Raw genomic sequence first — 17,796 nt, forward strand, 5'->3', positions numbered from 1 at the left:
ACTGTATTGCTATACCGACTAAATTAAGGCAAGAATAGTTTACTGATGTTCATATCTCATTAATCGATTGAAAGGATAAAAACGTAGGTAACAAAAAGAAACTGAGGGAATCGCATGAACTTCAAAAACAGAGAAACCGGTGTGTCGACAAGATACGCGGCGTCTCCTGGTATCAATGAATTAACCATGCTGCGATTCAACACTCGGTCACAATTTCACAATCTAGAATAGGACAAAATCGCTAAATAACAGATCAGACGACTTCCCTGGTATCTAAACATGTCGAATAAACCGTAAGTATTTCAATGATTATTATTAAAAATATGTCACTACATAGTAACGTTTTTATTTAGATAGATCGATAGCCAATTTTGAAAAAAAAAAATCTTATACATTGAAAAAGATAAATTAAAATAGAAAATACTTACCTTGAACTTTCGAAGATGCATTTTTGGCCCAACACCAGACAGAAGTAATATATGTGGTGAACCGAATGCTCCTGCAGACATAATGACTTCTTTACGAGCATAAACGTTATATGTTCGCCCTTCTTTCACAAATTGTACCCCAATAGCGCGTTTTCCACGAATAAGTACCTACAATCCAATAGAACATTAATAAAAGTAAAATGCTTAAATTTGTGGAGAAGTAAAACATAGTTTGTTCATGTCTAAATAATATACATTTATGCTAAAATAATAAACTTAGAAAGTTATTTCTATAATTTCATTTCTAAATTTGTCTTTCTTAGTTAAATGTACACTGTTAATTGACCAATTTTAAATGTCATAAAAAAACAGTAGATCATTCTAATGTGCAAATGATCATTGAAAAATACCTGTAAGCACTTATGTATAAGCATATTATAATGTAAAAATAAGCCTAATTACGATACATTCATTTCCTACACAACGGGCGCCACATAGGGAGCAGGATCTGCTTACCCTTTCGGAGCACCTGAGATCACCCCCGGTTTTGGTAGGGTTTGTGTTGCTCAGTCTTTAGTTTTCCTTGTTGTGATTTGTATAGTGTTGTTTGTCTTTTTGTCTTTTCCTTTTTTTCTGCCATGGCGTTGTCAGTTTATTTTCGACTTATGTGTTAAAATGTCCCTTTGGTATTTTTCGCCTGATTTCTTACACAAATATCTAATACTAGTTCTACCTACCTTTGTAACATAGCTGTTTAAACTGATTTGTAAATTACGTCGGTACATAACAGGTCTAAGGTAGCATGTAGTTGAACTACAACGTTCACCGTTTTTTATATTTGCCTGATTTGGACAGTATCCTAAAAATGGTGAACATACGTGTATTGCACACCTTTATATGCAGCAAAAGGTGAATACAATGTGTATTAACTTTTATATATTAAATGATATATATTGATAGGCTTAATTAACGCAGTTTAAGGGTAAACATTTATATATGACAGATGAGTATGTATACATTTTTTTTGTAAAACAAGAACAGAGGTAGACTATACATGTATTTCCCTTGTCAACGCGAGATACGATTGGATATGCCCTCGGGAAATGTGAAATTTCTCGGGTGAACAACTATTCATATTTCCTCATGTTCCGTAAGCAATGGAAATTAATGTTTTACTCTACTACTTTTAATATATGAAAATTCAAATATTCTCCTGATTTTAGAAAGGAAATATAGGTTAAAAGGAACATACATTTTACGGTTACTGTTACAAATGTGTTGATCTAAACGATATGACAGTTTTGGTGTCTCAACTCACTAGTGACATGTTTTGTTATCTTAGATCTGTAGATATTATTGTCGTTTGATCTGTAATGTTACCGTGTGTGTCCTATTTCCGATTATAACATGTTGACGGGATGTGGATTTTCGTAGCCGGTGATGCACGCATATCGGGAGACGCTTACCCTGTCGACGCACCAGTTATGGCTCCTTTTAGTGTCCATGCAATTACCTCAGTATGTGTTAGTTACATTGATATTCTATTTTAAGCACTATTGGTTTTTGTAGAGGCCAGTTTTTATTGGCCACAGAACAACTGACCTTCGGCAGGAAAACTTGCAATTCTTGTCAATTAAGATTTAAGATTGGATACGAACGCACCTGCCACGTGCGGGGTCTCTTTCTTATAAATCGATTTTCGGGATTTTAACCTCGATATACTATCGTCATCGTAATCTATTACTACATGATCTTGATATAATACTTATGATTACTTGCTTATTATTTAAGAAAAGTCTTGTTTGTCTGTTTTTGTTATACGCCTGAAATAAGCTTAACACAATGGTTACAATGTTTTGCTAAGTAAATAGTTTTGGAACTTGATAACAACGCGAATAATAGAGGACATTCGATTGACAGAGGTGAATATGATATATTGTTAACTCACCTCCACCATACTTTGTATTATGTGTATATCGTTTTGTTTTAGGCTTCAGTGGCCGATTCGTCTAAGTAGTGTGTCAATAGCCTGTCAACACTGAGGTTACGAACGAATTTGGATTCCGCAAATGGTAGGTGCGCTCGACTCATATCTTATTTGACTTGGATTGTCATTTTTCCTACCGAAGGTCTGAGGTTCTCTCATGGTACTCCTGCTTCCTCCACCGATAAAAATTTACCGCCATGAAATAGCCCCGTAGTGCTGTTTTTGTTGTTGTTGTTCTATGTCATGTGGAAATTCTAAACATATTTATGAAGATATACTTATATATCTCTGGTACGACAAATCGTAGTTTATAAAATCTGCAGTTGCTTTCTGTAATCCAGGTTATTCTTCTTATAAATTTGACATCATAGTTAACTTTTTTTAAATTTGTAGCATGCCATATTAATATTTACTTGGAATTAATAAATAGCCTCAATGAAATGGTTCTAAATAGTTTTTGAATGACTTATAAGGCAATATTATAATTTGACCATGCCTTCTAATAATCATAATATACATTTGTATGAAATTAGCAGACGATATGTAGTATTCAAGAATGCATGAATGCGGAAATAGGTGTATGTAAAACATATTCTTTGAAGTAGTTAACAAGAAGATAAGACAACTTTCTCTTTAATAATGGCATCAAGGCTTGTAATTTTGCACTTTCTACTAAGGAATAGTACTGTTGTATTGATATCTTAAACATTTTGATGAAAAAAAGGAAATTTTTGAAGTTCTTTTCAAGATAGATGTTGTTTTAATAAGAACAATATATTGACGATAAACACCTTGCCATTGGCACTAGTGTTAATTGTACCTATTTGGCTGTATCCATTGCAATCAACAGAACGGTAACCAATTTCCGAAGCAGCTTTCCGATTGAAAAATTCTAAAGTTGTGCTAGACTTAGGTGTCACAACTATTTTTCCTTTTGTGCCTCTATAAGCTGAAAGTATAATTACATGCTTTATGACTAAAAATATTTTATAACATCGTTCATAAAAACATATGCCCACAAAGGAAGTATATTACCTCTCAAAAACACATTCCAAAGTTCAATTGGCTTAGCCATTAAACATAACTTTTATAGAAAATCGTTTATAATATGAAGTAGGCAATACATACTTTACCTTAAATGATTCATGTCTATAGAGTAATGTTTGGTCCTGCGATTTTAGCCCGGTAACTGACAAAATAGGTCTTTTAATTACCGTTAACATTTTAAAATAATTTGCCTAAATGTTTCCCGAGTCGAAATGAAAAAAGAGACCGTAAACGGCACCATCAAATAAGGGTGCCACATGTGGAGCAGGATCTTCTTTAGTGGGCCCCCCCCCCCCCGGGGTTCGTGTTGCTTAGTCTTTAGTTTTCTATGTTGTGTCATCTGTACTATTATTTGTCTGTTTGTCTTTTTATTTTTGGCCATGACGTTGTCAGTTTGTTTTCGATCTATGAGTTTGACTGTCCCTCTGGTATCTTTCGTCCCTCTTTTACTCTTCTAGTTAATTAAAAATTTCACTATTTTGTTTTGGAATTTATACAAACAGTATACAATTTACGTGAATATTGAAAAAAAAACATAAAACAATGTGTATGTCCACCTCTGCAGTTAAAATGTAGGGTGAAGTTTTTATTCATGTTTGCCCGTTAGCGAGCACATGACTGCTTATGATACGTGCACGCGATTTATTGTCTGCATTCCTTATGTGTCTATGTACGTGTTACATATTACCGTGGTTCATCCGAAGTTTGATTTTTGTCCTTGTGACTTGAAATGCTGTATAATTCAGACGGTGCTCTTTCAAAAGTGTATATACACCCAGTTATCGTACTTACGTGAACCCGATAGTGCCGGTATTTTCATTGTTTCCATCTTTTTGAAGTAGGGTAAAACTTCCTTGTAGCTCCAACCCTTACATCCTTGTTTTGCCCACTCATCATAATCATGGCGACTACCTCTGATCACAACCATACTATTCATACTCCCGCATCCTCCTAACATCTTACCACTAGCCAAATATATTTGCTGTCAAATTTGATATATATATATAAAGAGTGTACCATTGAAGTTAGTTTAATGAGCATGAAACGTTAAGATATGTAATAAAACAAAAAAATGTATGGGTCAACCAATTCGTTTTTTTGGCCGTAAAACTTATCAAGCGTCTATTTCAGTTGTTCTTCTTTATAAGTTAGAGGAAAAACAAGTCTACCGATGTTCGAAAATCATTTGAGCAAATACAAATCAAAGTTTAAAGCTTAACCTGAGGGAATTGCATGCACTACCAACCGAGCTAGACCGGATGCTTATCCTACTAAAAGAGTTTTTTTATGTTAGGATCACATCTGTGTTTATGAAGTATGTATAATGTGCACATTCACGAGCTCAACGTTCAATTGACATATTATTAACCCTATACGATGGCACGGAGGGTATTTTACTACTAGGAAAAGGGGAGTTGAGTTGACAGTCAGAAAGCTGAAATCGTCACGTTTGTCATAGATCCTGATGTGGAGTCGTCCGTCTGTGACAAAACAAGAAAACATTAAAAATCGTTACTAGTGCCGAAAGTATACTTTATTTCGAGGGCACTGTGATATTATAGATGCAAGCACTCGCTGAAATGATGGATGTTAAAAAGCAGAACATCATCAATATACATAAAGGTTGATGAAAAGAACTTAACAAGATACCTCTACTTTTTTCTTTGAGAAGGCTTGGTATGAATTGTGCGTCATATGAGTATAAAAATAAGTCTGAAGGATTGCACAATTAGTATCCATTACAACCTGTACAATACAAACTTAAATATATATTCACGAAATACAACAGATATGTTGTATATTAGAAAGGCCAGCATTTTGATGATATCATCTTCTGTGAATTTGTTGTTGAATGCGGCGTGGATCTTAACAAAGGAAGATTTTGCACTCCCTTAATTACCAAGCAATGGTTTCTACGAGTCCCATTTTTTTTCTAAATAACCAGACTGTTTAAAGATCATTCTATTTTGAATCGGGAATTGTGATGTAGAGCGTAGAATAATCAATAGTTTCAATATAAGTAATATATTGCAAGTCAGACTGGATCGATTATCATTAACCATTATATAGTAGATCTTTAGATATATAAAACATCCACACCTGATTGACACAATGACAACTATACCAATCCTCACCATATTTTTGCGGCAATATTTTAATGTTAAAATAATGCAAATTAGAGCTTTCAAACGATGTTAAGTCGAACATTCTGACGAACAAGCTATGTATCGTTCACTGCAAGGATCCATGTAGCGTTTAGTAATTCAGTGGGAAGAAGGAATGTTTTCATTGTCCTTTGGATTTAAATACCAATAAAAAAACTCATCAAAGACGTTAGATGTGCGTTTCGTCTACAAAAGACTCATCAGTGACGCTCATATCAAAAAAATTAAAAAATAAAATAAAATACGAAGCGAAAGAGCATTAAGGGTCAAAATGCCGAAGGTTTTGCCTAATACAGCTTAGTCAATGACAAAAGGACGAATTAGTGATTTACTTAAATCTCGTTTTTCATAAATGATGTTGGCGTAAAGGTGGGATTAATTGAATGGCTGTAAATTGCACGTTCATTTTACGAAATCCTACTAATGATTCTTGCATATACAATACTATGCCTGGAGGCTTTGTCTGTATGAACAATAACATACAACCTCGTGCATCATAAACGCATAAAAAACCCGTGTGCTCATGATTGATATTACTTTTTGAATTCGATTCTGAATGCATAATCAAACAAACCAGATCCTTAAGATAAAATGTTCAGTTAAGGATCAAATAGCTCGAGCTTAAAACTTCGACTAGATCCATCTGTTATCTGAAATTATTCTTCTAGTTTATAGGCTGGGGAATTTAAAATTTTTGACATTTTGCTAACAACTCTCTAAGCTGTTTATTGTTACAATGCAAAGGACCCGGCAAAGGTAAAGTAATCAATAGTTAAAAGTAAATATAAATTTAATATAAACATATCGTAATTACCTTGTTCTCCATAGCAAAAGATGAATATTTCTGTGGAACGCTATGGAAATTCCAGTCTTGCTTAGTCCTTAATAGATTTCCCGATGCCCCTGGTATAACAGTGGCTTCGTTTTCCAAATCAGATCCACCAGCTTCTAAAAGCAAGACAGATGTTTTGTCCTCTGTCAGACGTGCAGCAAGCACAGACCCTGCAGAACCACCGCCAACTTCAATCAAAAAGAAATTCATTGTCATGCGTCATGTGCATACTACCGGGAACCATGGCTATAGCGTTTCGATTGACAACTGCAAAGGTAACTTGCAAGTAGTTGGGACTGTTAAATTCGTCGATTTAAATTATTGCTTTTTATCCTTTATACTACAGAAATACCCATATTACTAATGCGTATATAGTTGTCACTGAACAGAAAATAATTTCAACTACGCAACATCTTGTTAGTTTTACAATTTCCGATTTTCTGTGGAAAATAGTCTTTTGCAGAATATTTGAATCCACATTATGATGTTGTTTGAACACAAACAGGCCAATAAAAGAGCACAAACTAACTCATTCTCCAATACACCTGAATATTGTTGCGATTGGGGAATCTTAGATCGAACTCCGATATTGACATAACTTGTTTGAAAATACTTTCCTTAAACGTTTGCAGTATAAAAAGACGAATACTATATCCTGAATTTATTGAAATTATAAATTCATATGATGGTATTTGCTTACAAGAGACAAAAAACCGTTGATTGCGATGAAATTTTCATTCTAGCTTATATTCAAGAGATGAAAATTATACGGATATTAAATAACAGAAGATACGGAGGTTTAATCAAAGGCTTTTAAAAAATTCTCTTCTGCTTTCAATTATCTAGATGTTGATGACTTTGTTGGCAATGTATACATTTCGCCAGAAAATACTCATTAAAGATCAGCCGATGCGTTCCGTGGAATTGAAAACAAACTATTAATTTGTTTGAGCGATTGATAATATATATGCTTAGCAGGGGACTTTAACATGTTTATTAGCCGAATGGCAACCAGTCCGGGTTTTATACAAATAGATCTGAATTATATTATCGATGAGATCAATGATTAACAGCAAGATGATGAAGGCAAACTAGTAAGTCATAATATTCCTAAATTTGAGGTAATAAGGATAGAAATAAAAACAACTTTGGTTTTAACCTATTTGCTATATTACTTTAGAAAAATTTGATGTGTTCCCGTAAAGTTTATAATACTATACACAACTGTCATACACGTGGAAGTTTAAGCTAGCTATAAAATAAGGTTAAACCCACTATTTTCTTCGGAAATTGCCTGTACCAAGTCAGGAATATGGTAGTTGTTTGTTACTTGTTTCGCTGATTGGTAGCGTTTGATTTTGTCAGTTTTTATGGACTTCCTCTTTTTTAATTTGCCTTTTAGTTCAGTATTTGTGTAATACTTTTTTGGCAACTTGCAACTTGATATAAACATATTCAATTATCTGTTTATTATGAATGGTCGAATGGGTAAAAATTACATCAAGGCAAATTAACAAGTAAAAATGAATGTGTGGTGGATTATTTCAAAGGAACACCCGTATTTCAAAAAAAGATTACTATTTCCGATGTCCTCGACACTGTCCATTAGAAATATCAATGATTTGAAATACATGTAGCATTTGACAACAGATCTGGAAGTGAAGAAAAGTTAATCAAATGGATCGGTGAAAGAAAGGATGCATTTGAAGCTAAAGTAGATGCTGTAAAACTATCTGCATTAGAAGAATCATTAACTAGTCCTTCTAAATAATAAAAGACAAAATATTATTAACATTAACATTAATATTGTTAACGAAATAGGCGATTTGCGTAAGGAAGCTGCTACTTTCACATTTGGTATAACAACCCCCCACACACACTCACACACGAAAGATGATAAATCCTTCAACGAAAAATTATAAACCTAGGTATGACTTGAATAGCAAAAAAAGAAAATGAGTTTTCAACAACAACAACAAACTTTCGAAGAAAACTTAAAAAGTTTGAATAACTTTAGAATTTATATGAGAAAAAGCATCATAGATATGAAAACTAAAAGTTCTGAAGAATATCAAAATATCATGAATATTTTCAGTCGAGACTAAAAAAAGAAATCGCCCCAAATTCCAATCGAAATAGTGTGTGATTTCCTTAAAAACTCAAATTTAATGACAGCGAAGATATACACGACCCTAGGAATCTAGCTAGGATACTACTGCTGAAACGAGATAGTGAATTCAGTTATAACAGCAGACGAAATAAAAGAAATTCATCTTGAAGTTATAGAATAATAAATCAAGCGGTGATGACAAAATCTTCAACGAATACCTCAAATTTATATCAGAACCATTTATTCACATTATCGTTCTTCTATCAAATTTTATATTTGAGTCCGGGCACATACCAAATTCGTCGCTAACAGGAAACATAAATCCGATTTTTAAAAATAAGGGAATCAACAAGATCCAAAAATTATAGACATTACTTTATTGAGCTGTTTTTTGACAAATTGTTTACTTCTGTAATATATGAAAGATTAACTAAATTCACCGATGAGCTTTTTATTTATCATAATCAGAGTTGATTTCAGATTGACCACTTGACTTTTGGTTATGTATTCATCCTTTACTTAATTTTAAACATAATGTCAAATCGAAAGAAAAGGGTTTACAGTGCATTCATTGATTTGCAACGGCCTTTGATACCATCTGGATAAATTGACTGCGATATAAACAAAAATCTCAACCACATAAATGGCAAAATGTCTAAAGTAATAAGAAATATGTATGGTAACATCAAATCAAGAGTTATCTATAATAACGAAAAATCGGAATTCTTTCCATGCACCATCGGAGTTACCCAAGGAGAATATATATCTCCATTGTTATTTTCTTTATACATAATCAAAGATATGATAGACGTCTTATCCAGTAACAGGTTTCTTGCTGGCCATTTTCGCATTTTACGAAAAAAATCTAATTGTGCCGAATCAAATTATTATTGGATAAAGTTTTATGCAAAAGAATTATAGTTGTCCAATATCATCCATCTTTCTTTTGTTTGTTTTTTCGGGCCTCTCTGACTTTGTCTTTATCACGCCACACGTGTCGAATTAACAGAAATTCAATAATCAACTGATTGGAAAAAGGTACAAGCTATCAACAATAAACTTATCATTAAAAGATGTTGATTGTAATGTTTTATAAAATTGTGTAGACAAATGGCTTCAAATGTCACTTAAACCTACAACTTTTATAAAAAAAAATTCCTTTGCAATTGGCACTTCGCAATCATACGTTACTCTTTTTTCGACCTCCGGAATAGATTACCATAGTTGTATTTGACAAAGCCTTTCGATATTTCGTATCCTCAATGATCTTCAACTTTATTTGCCGTTTTACCTTTTATGATTCGAGTCACTGATGAGTCTTTTGTTGACGAAACGCTCGTCTGGCGGACAGAAGTTATAGCTTCGTATCTTTGATGAGGTTTTTTTTACCACACATCTCAATATATTTATGTTCACATACCTATAATATAATCGTAGTACCGTCGTAATGATCTGTTAAACACGCCAGGTGGGTCTTTCGGTCCGGGCGGCAACACATTTTGCAGGACATTTATTATTGTAACACTGTTCAGAAGCGAATGCCCAAGGAACATAATGAAATTTCACCCTGAAAATAAACACGAATTCTTCATGTTTTCACACATTTAACAAATCAGCTTTTGCATTTTACGAAATAATGATTCATTTGTGCATCATTTCATTCATTCTTTTTCGTCCTTTAATGAAGGCTATATTCTGAATCAAATATTTAGTCCTCTTTAACTGTGACTAACCAGTACTTACATTACATTACATTACGGGCAGTTATATGAAAATTGTTTACTTTTATCTATTTGTGTGTACCATTTTGAACATTGGCCATTCCGTCGTGCATTGAAGAAGACCAACAGCAAAAGAGTTCGAAAAATGGAATTACCATTACATCTTATTAATTATCCGCTGTTAATCACCTAAGTTCTGAACTAACATTCAGTCATTCATTAATAGTCCATTATAATGCTATCTATTATAATGAAGTTGCTTGCTTTTCAGGGCAGTTAAGCACTAGCTACAGTTCGTTAGTAGAGAGATGTTGATTTAAACTGTAATTGTTATCCATTCATACTTTAATATACTGGAACATACACATAAGTAAATCATGCAAAGTATTTCACGCAGATATTTCAAATACAGTGATGTAAGTTAGATCGGGTGCCTAAATTGATCTTGATTGTAAATGATTGCAAATGATGGGTCCTGATTGAACTTAGCAAAGCAAAGAGGAAGGTACGATGTGAGACAAAAGAAGTATGTTATAAAATTTCAGAATTTTAGAATTAATTGATTTATCTTTTTACTTGTATAACACATTATACATTATAGTTTTGGTTTAAAACATTCTCTTTTCTGTAAAGGACAGTTTATTCAATAACATTGAGCAAAGCCTGCCCTTTTGACATGTGTACGCTAAGAAATAATAGAACAAAACCGATGTATCCAAAGTTTGTGTGTTTTATGTTTATCTATTCGATGGCCAAGCATTGTTTTAGGTGACGCCTATGCTCTATGTAGATTAAGCTTAAATGTTTAATAAAATAATAAAAACCAGACCATTTCTCCTATTACCTCACTTTAATGACATCAAATTTGTAAGCAAGGTTGACCTAATTTTTAATGATAAAATGTTTATGATTTATCTTTACCAAAACAATTTTAAATAATAAGATAAAATGTTTTAATCAATTAAAATGTTTTAACTTTTTTATATCAGTGGAGCTACATTTGTAACTCAGATAATATGGTTTTAAAAAGGAATGACCAGTGCAGTTACTCATTTTGCTATGTAGCAAGAATATAACAAAATATGATGAAGGAAACAAATTACAATAAAGGAAAAACTAAATGGATATTGATTAAATTAGTTTTTACACTTTGACGAGATTGTAATAGTACGTATCGTTTGATTCAAATAATGAATTTAAAATTTCCAGTTTTGTTTTTGAAAAGTTATCATTCAACTTGACAATCCGCCGTAAGATATGTCAGCGATATATCTCTCGTGTTAATCAACCAAATTATGATTTCGTCTATACTAGTTCTGAGGAGATTATGTAAGCATTACCACTCAAAAACATATGTATCAATATCTAACGTGTAAGTTACCGCTACCACACATAGATCTTGATGGCACTCACAAATCCTTGAATGTCGTGTCAAGTCGGAAATATGCATGAACCACATGCTTTGATTCGTTGAATGGCATAACCCAGCTGTTTTCACTTCTCCAGTTGAACTACAACCTTTCCTTTTTTGACTGTTAGTAGAAATGAATGTGATGACCCAACTAAATCTGCATTTTTCATTAATTCTTATGTCAAACAGGATATATAGGATCATAAACTATACTTAACTTTAAATTGTTTAAGTATTCAATAAATGATCATCATCTATATCCCATAGTTTGCAGAGAAGTCCTGTTTGAAGTACCTTATAAGAATAATGGACCAAATCTAAAATATTGGGAGCTTAGTTTGTTACCACATAATGAGCTAAATATCTAACAATTGAAATTTCTAGATTTATTTATATTCCAACATTCCTTTTCTAAGTTTTAGAGTAGTTTTTTTATACTGTAATGTGTACCTCCAAAAAAACTTATCACAAATTAAAAAAAAAAGACATTCTAATCTAAATTGGAAATTTTTTTTATGAATAAAAAATGCTAAAAGTATACTTAATGAATTAATATTTTATTCTTCTGATCATCCTGAGGAAATAATTATAGAACGTCTTTTTAGTTTGATTAATGTTTTTGTTATAATAAATCCATACATGATTTCCTATTTAATCTCAATATATTACATTTATTAATGATCCTTAATAGGTCACAAAAAAGAGAAGAAAAGACAAAAAGTCAACAGCAACAATAACTATTTCATTCTTAAGCATTATTCGTGCAAGCTATCTAGATATGACATTTACCTATATGTCATAAAAAATATCTGACACGGAAAATAAATGTATAAACTGTAAAAGACATTGATCAATAAATGATCAAATGAAATAAGAAAGCAAATCCTACCGTAATTGCCTAAACAGATATTGTCCCTGCAGTGAAACCCCAGGGAAAATGTTAAGTATTTGTAGTGTTTAAAACGATTAGAATTACTTGCATGAATTTTTAACATGTGATAAACAGTTATACGTTTTTTCCGTCATAAATAAATCGTTAAGGATAGTGATGCATCGGAAAACATATATATGCACTTATACCACATCTTCTTATTTATATATATTATAGATAACTAGTATATGATTATTTTATGTTTGTTTGTAAGGTGCACGAAACAGCATACCTGTGTAAGTATTACCAAATTGATAAATTTCTATTATCCATCATATTGTTTTTCTTAAAAATTGATTGTTAAACGAATGTTATTTAAAATGACACATACAAAGTTATGTAGGTATCGAATTTACGTGCATGAAGAGATGCCTGTCATATTTGTTTTTTCGTAAATTGTTTTGTTATAAATTAGGCCATTAGTTTTCTCAATTGAATTGTTTCATATTTTTCATGTCGGGGCCTTTTATAGCCGACTATACTGTATGGGGGTTTCTCATTGTTGAAAGCCGTACGTTGACTATAATTGCTTACATCCACTTCATTTAAACTTGGGTGGATACTTGTTTCATTGGCAATCATACCACATCTCCCTATTTTTATATAGTTTTAGAAATTTAACCCAATATTTTCATTCGGGATAGACCATGGATTTTTTAACTTTGTAATATCATATCCCCAATTCTGTACTGCTGGATTTGCTAAGAATTACTCATATATTGAGTTCAAACCATGCAAACCATTTAAACATAGTACTACTAAGATAGTTTTGATCAAAAATATTTAACAGCAAACATACATGAGAAATAGTGGAGATACAACACTATAAAAATATTTTTCTCTGACCTGACTAGATGAATAAGCCATTTTAATACAATTGGAGTGTGGATTTAGAACAGTGTAGTTCTTACAAAAAAAGTGTAGAAATCTCGTATTATAGTTGTATAGGAAGATAAACGATTACACTTGGACCTCAAATATATAGATATCTCCATTTTTTTTTATAAAAAATGACTCTTTATAGCTTGCTGTTAAGTGTGAGCCAAGGCTCCGTGTTGAAGACCGTACTTTAACCTATAATCGTTAACTTTTTATACATTGTGACTTGGATGGAGAGTTATCTCATTGGCACTCATACCACATCGTCTTATTTATATATAACACTATACGCTTTACACGACGTTATGTAAAATTAGACATTCATTTTTGAAGGTTCTGTATACGCTTCAGGCGTATATTTTGTATTGCAAAATGTGTGCTTGTAATAGTCACTTGCACTCTAAAACACCCCCTTATTATGATCGGACATGGTTTCGTATTTTCCACAAACAGCCAATAAGACTTCCCCATTTAGATAAGTTCTTACTTCCGGATAGGGAAAGACCACGTTACCACATGTTTATAGAATCCGTTAAGGTGTTTTTGTCGTTGTTTTATTTTGCATCCAAAATAAAAATCAGAAGTTTCATACCAAGCATCTAGTTGTATTTGCAAATAAGTATTTTAAATACGAATCAAATATGATGCACATGAATGCAGCTCAGTTTTAATCTTATTAAGTAAATGGTATATTTCAACAGAAAAATCGGACCAAACACTTCAGTTGCAAACTTGGTTATTTTTAATTTTGGCAAATTAAATTATATTCTCCAACGCAGTCATATAGATCGATCCTGACACTGTTTGAACGCTGTGTTATCGAAAGCACAAGAAGCATCGTTCTTTTAGCTGAACGTTTCCATAGGCATCAACTCGTTAAACTGTTTGTTCTTTTCTTGTTCTGAATGTGCACGCAGTAAAATGACCGCCACTTTTACGCCTAAGCAAAATATATGTTTGGGAATGCACACGTAGAAAATATTACCCCTTTAAATTTTGTCGCATTTGCACGTCGAATAAGAAATAAATAGTTGTCGTTTGGTGAAAATGACGTAGGGCCATAAGGTTTGGTTGCAGTTCTGATACTGACATGGCAAATATTCTACAGCCAAAAAAAAACAAACTGTAAAACACAAAACATGTATAACCTCAAATTAAGTTTAGTAAAATCATACAATTATAACCGTTATTAAAATTTACTATCAAAATTATCAAATCTTGAAAAGATTATTTTCCTTCCGTCCTGTGAACTTCTAAAAATAACCTTTTCTCGATTTAATTATTTCGGGTCTTATCATTTGATGAATTTTTATTGTCTCTTACGAGATGAATGTTTACTTTCAATAGAATAAGAAAGGGAGAACCAGTTGAGCCAAAAACATAAGCTGTTGATTGTGTAATACAAAATGATTGTAATAACAAAAATACCAAACTCCAAGTTGAGTTCATAAAAGGGAAGTCCATATAAATTCACTTAACTAAAAGCTCGACTATATCAACCAACGACTGACTGAAAAGCTCGACTATATCAACCAACGACTGACTGAAAAGCTCGACTTTATCAACCAACGACTGACTGAAAAGCTCGACTATATCAACCAACGACTGACTGAAAAGAACACTGTCATATTCTTATTTTGGTACCTGAATTTTTATGTGCACATATGTTTATCCTTTCGGAACATATGAGTTAGCCAAATGATTTCAAAAGGGTTATTTTTGCTATTTGTACTGTGTATGTTTGTTTTCCGGAAAGCTGTGTGTCTTCTGTCTTAATGTAAACTATGATCAACTGTTTTTTTTTATATCTCCTTCCTTTTGTTATCTCATTTTCAAAATACAATGAAACAACGAAAATGGGTAAAATTAACATGTATGCAAAATAATAACAGATATTATCCTATGTCTATGCTGCTAGCTTCTAATCAGGTTATACGACGGGCGGCGCATGTGAATAAGGTTTTGTGTACCCTTCTAGAGCACATAAAATCATCCTATTTGTATTTAGAATTCTGTCAAAATAATTATTCTTTTTTTGTGTAATGTTTTGTGGATTGTTGGTTTTCTTTTCATCCTTTTTTTTTTTCTTCAGCCTGTCACTTTTTATTTTGTGTCCTCTGTTACTTTAAATATATTCAATTATCAAATAGTCACATATTATTTTATACATGTGTACCATACTAGCAAAAAGATGTAACCAACCATTTAAATGATCAACGTTCTTGTCAAATATTTTAACCTTGTGTTATTCCTGTAAACATGTCACAGTATAACAAAAACTTCATAAATGATATTAGGTTTATAAATTTGTACACCATACGCGTGTTTCGTCTACAAAAGATTCATCTTATAATGATCATATTTATTACATGGTAGCCACTTCTTACGCAATGCACCTTCAACTTTACGATTTTATATAGGACAACATATTATTTATGGATTCATAAATACTAAAATATGAAAATATAAATGCATTTTGTCATTTAAATTAATGCATGTGAAAACGACATGGTTTCGCTAACTTAAATCTTTAGAAACCAGACAAAATCGTCAGATCTGTTATTTAACCAATTGTGACATTTTAATTGATATGAACGATGTGTTCATAGCAGGAGAAGCTTAGTTTAAACTTTTTGTAAATTACCACGGACGGTTTAGGGAGTCTACTAAGTTACGACGGGATATGTGAGAATTCAATTGATAACCTACATGAGGTCTGGATCTGGCACGTCAGTAACTGCTAGTTGTCCTTTGTTAATTTATGTATCATTGTCATTTTGCTTAGTTTCTTCTGTTTCCTGTTCTACATCGGACTCGGACTTCTTTTAAACTGAGTTTAACTGTGCGTATTGCTGTGTGTTTGTTTATTCTACATTAGCTAGAGGTATAAGGGGAGGGTTGAGATCTCACAATACATGTTTAACCCCGCTGCATTTTTGCGCCTGTCCCAAGTCAGGAGCCTCTGGCCTTTGTTAGTCTTGTTTGTTTTTTTTTAATTTTAGTTCATATGTTTCGGAGTTTAGTGTGACGTCAATTTTCACTGAACTAGTACACATTTTTGTTTTGGGGTCAGCTGAAGCCCGCCTCCGGGTGCGGGATTTTGTCGTTGTGTTGAAGACCCATTGGTGGCCTTGGGCTGTTTTCTGTTCTTTGGTCGGGTTGTTGTCTCTTTGACACATTCCATATTTCCATTCTCAATTGTATAGTAATAAATTGGAACTTTACCTTGTGGAGTCCAAATTTGTTTTTTTTTATTAATCATAGAAATTCAAATTTTCTGATCTTTAAATTAAATGTGTTCAATAGTCTTGTTGTTGCCGAGTGAACATATTCAGAAAAAAAAACGGATAGAGTTGTATAATATTAGTTCGTTGTCTTGTTTAGTCATGTTAATGGTCATGTGTACTTCCCACTGAATGAGGCATTATGGCTATGTTTATTTTCAAAGAATTAATCTATGGTTGCATCGTCTATCAGATAATTTTTTCCCATTGCATTTTAGCATACAATTTGTAAATAACGTAAGCTTAGTGCCCCCGTCTAAAGTTTAGTAATTTAAATTCTGATTTTAGAAATCCCATACGACGTCTGCATATTGAAGAATTAGCTGAACAAATAAGAATTTTTTTTCAATCGTAAACCTATCAAGAACATTTTTCATTTTCCTCATTATAGTGTTTTCTTTTATTTTTGTTATAATCGTCGGTTGTCATTATGCTATTAATAGTACTGTCATTAGACCGCATATCAAGAGAATATGTAAGTATCTCCCAGGAATCTTTTGCACTATTGGGAGGTATATAAAAAGTTCACTTATGCCTTTTATCTTTTAAATTAATCTGTAGCCATATTTCTTCCAAATTAGCACTTTCAAAGATCAGATCGACGACGAATATGGAAGTCAGGGGCTAGGCTTTGTACATTTAAATGCAGACTTGTGTACAACAAAAAGAAACAATGACTGATCAATAAACGAACAAGGTCCACATTAATAACAACTAATCTTTGTACATTTAAGCATGCATGTTTCATCTCTGAAGGTTTTAGGCACATGTCTTGTTGAGTCAACCCATAGACCAACATTGATAATGAAAATGCCTGCGAAACAATTTTACGAATGATAAATAACTTAATGTAGATAAAATCAATATATGTTAGACTGTGAGTAATCTTAGTGCCTGGTGAGTATAGGCCAACTCTCACACAGTATAAATCATGAGTTATGTTTCATCTGGTTGAAATTGGTCAAATTGAAAGCAGCCACATACTAAATTGATTCAACCAT

General features: G+C 32.5%; 2 protein-coding genes across 12 annotated transcripts in view; one reads left to right on the top strand and one right to left on the bottom strand.

The window, feature by feature from the left end:
• LOC127723409 (glucose dehydrogenase [FAD, quinone]-like) overlaps positions 1 to 17,796 on the bottom strand; it is a 483,936-nt gene that overhangs the window by 134,255 nt on the left and 331,885 nt on the right. For 6 of the 11 annotated variants that reach the window (XM_052230031.1, XM_052230036.1, XM_052230034.1 and 3 more), the window contains exons 3-7: positions 6,442 to 6,647; positions 4,255 to 4,444; positions 3,236 to 3,364; positions 1,166 to 1,287; positions 429 to 596 (exon numbers count right to left, since the gene is read on the bottom strand). In XM_052230031.1, the coding sequence (XP_052085991.1) occupies positions 429 to 596; positions 1,166 to 1,287; positions 3,236 to 3,364; positions 4,255 to 4,444; positions 6,442 to 6,647 (815 nt within the window). Of the gene's footprint in view, positions 1 to 428; positions 597 to 1,165; positions 1,288 to 3,235; positions 3,365 to 4,254; positions 4,445 to 6,441; positions 6,648 to 9,989; positions 10,137 to 12,590; positions 12,657 to 17,796 lie in introns of those variants that run through there. The other 5 variants (XM_052230029.1, XM_052230033.1, XM_052230028.1 and 2 more) reach the window with 2 other exon arrangements.
• The window catches only part of LOC127723414 (perlucin-like protein), a 136,682-nt gene that overhangs the window by 94,180 nt on the left and 24,706 nt on the right, over positions 1 to 17,796 (top strand). The window lies entirely within an intron of this gene.

Source organism: Mytilus californianus, unplaced genomic scaffold (assembly GCF_021869535.1).
Source record: "Mytilus californianus isolate M0D057914Y unplaced genomic scaffold, xbMytCali1.0.p SCAF_13, whole genome shotgun sequence".
Classification (NCBI taxonomy): domain Eukaryota; kingdom Metazoa; phylum Mollusca; class Bivalvia; order Mytilida; family Mytilidae; genus Mytilus; species Mytilus californianus.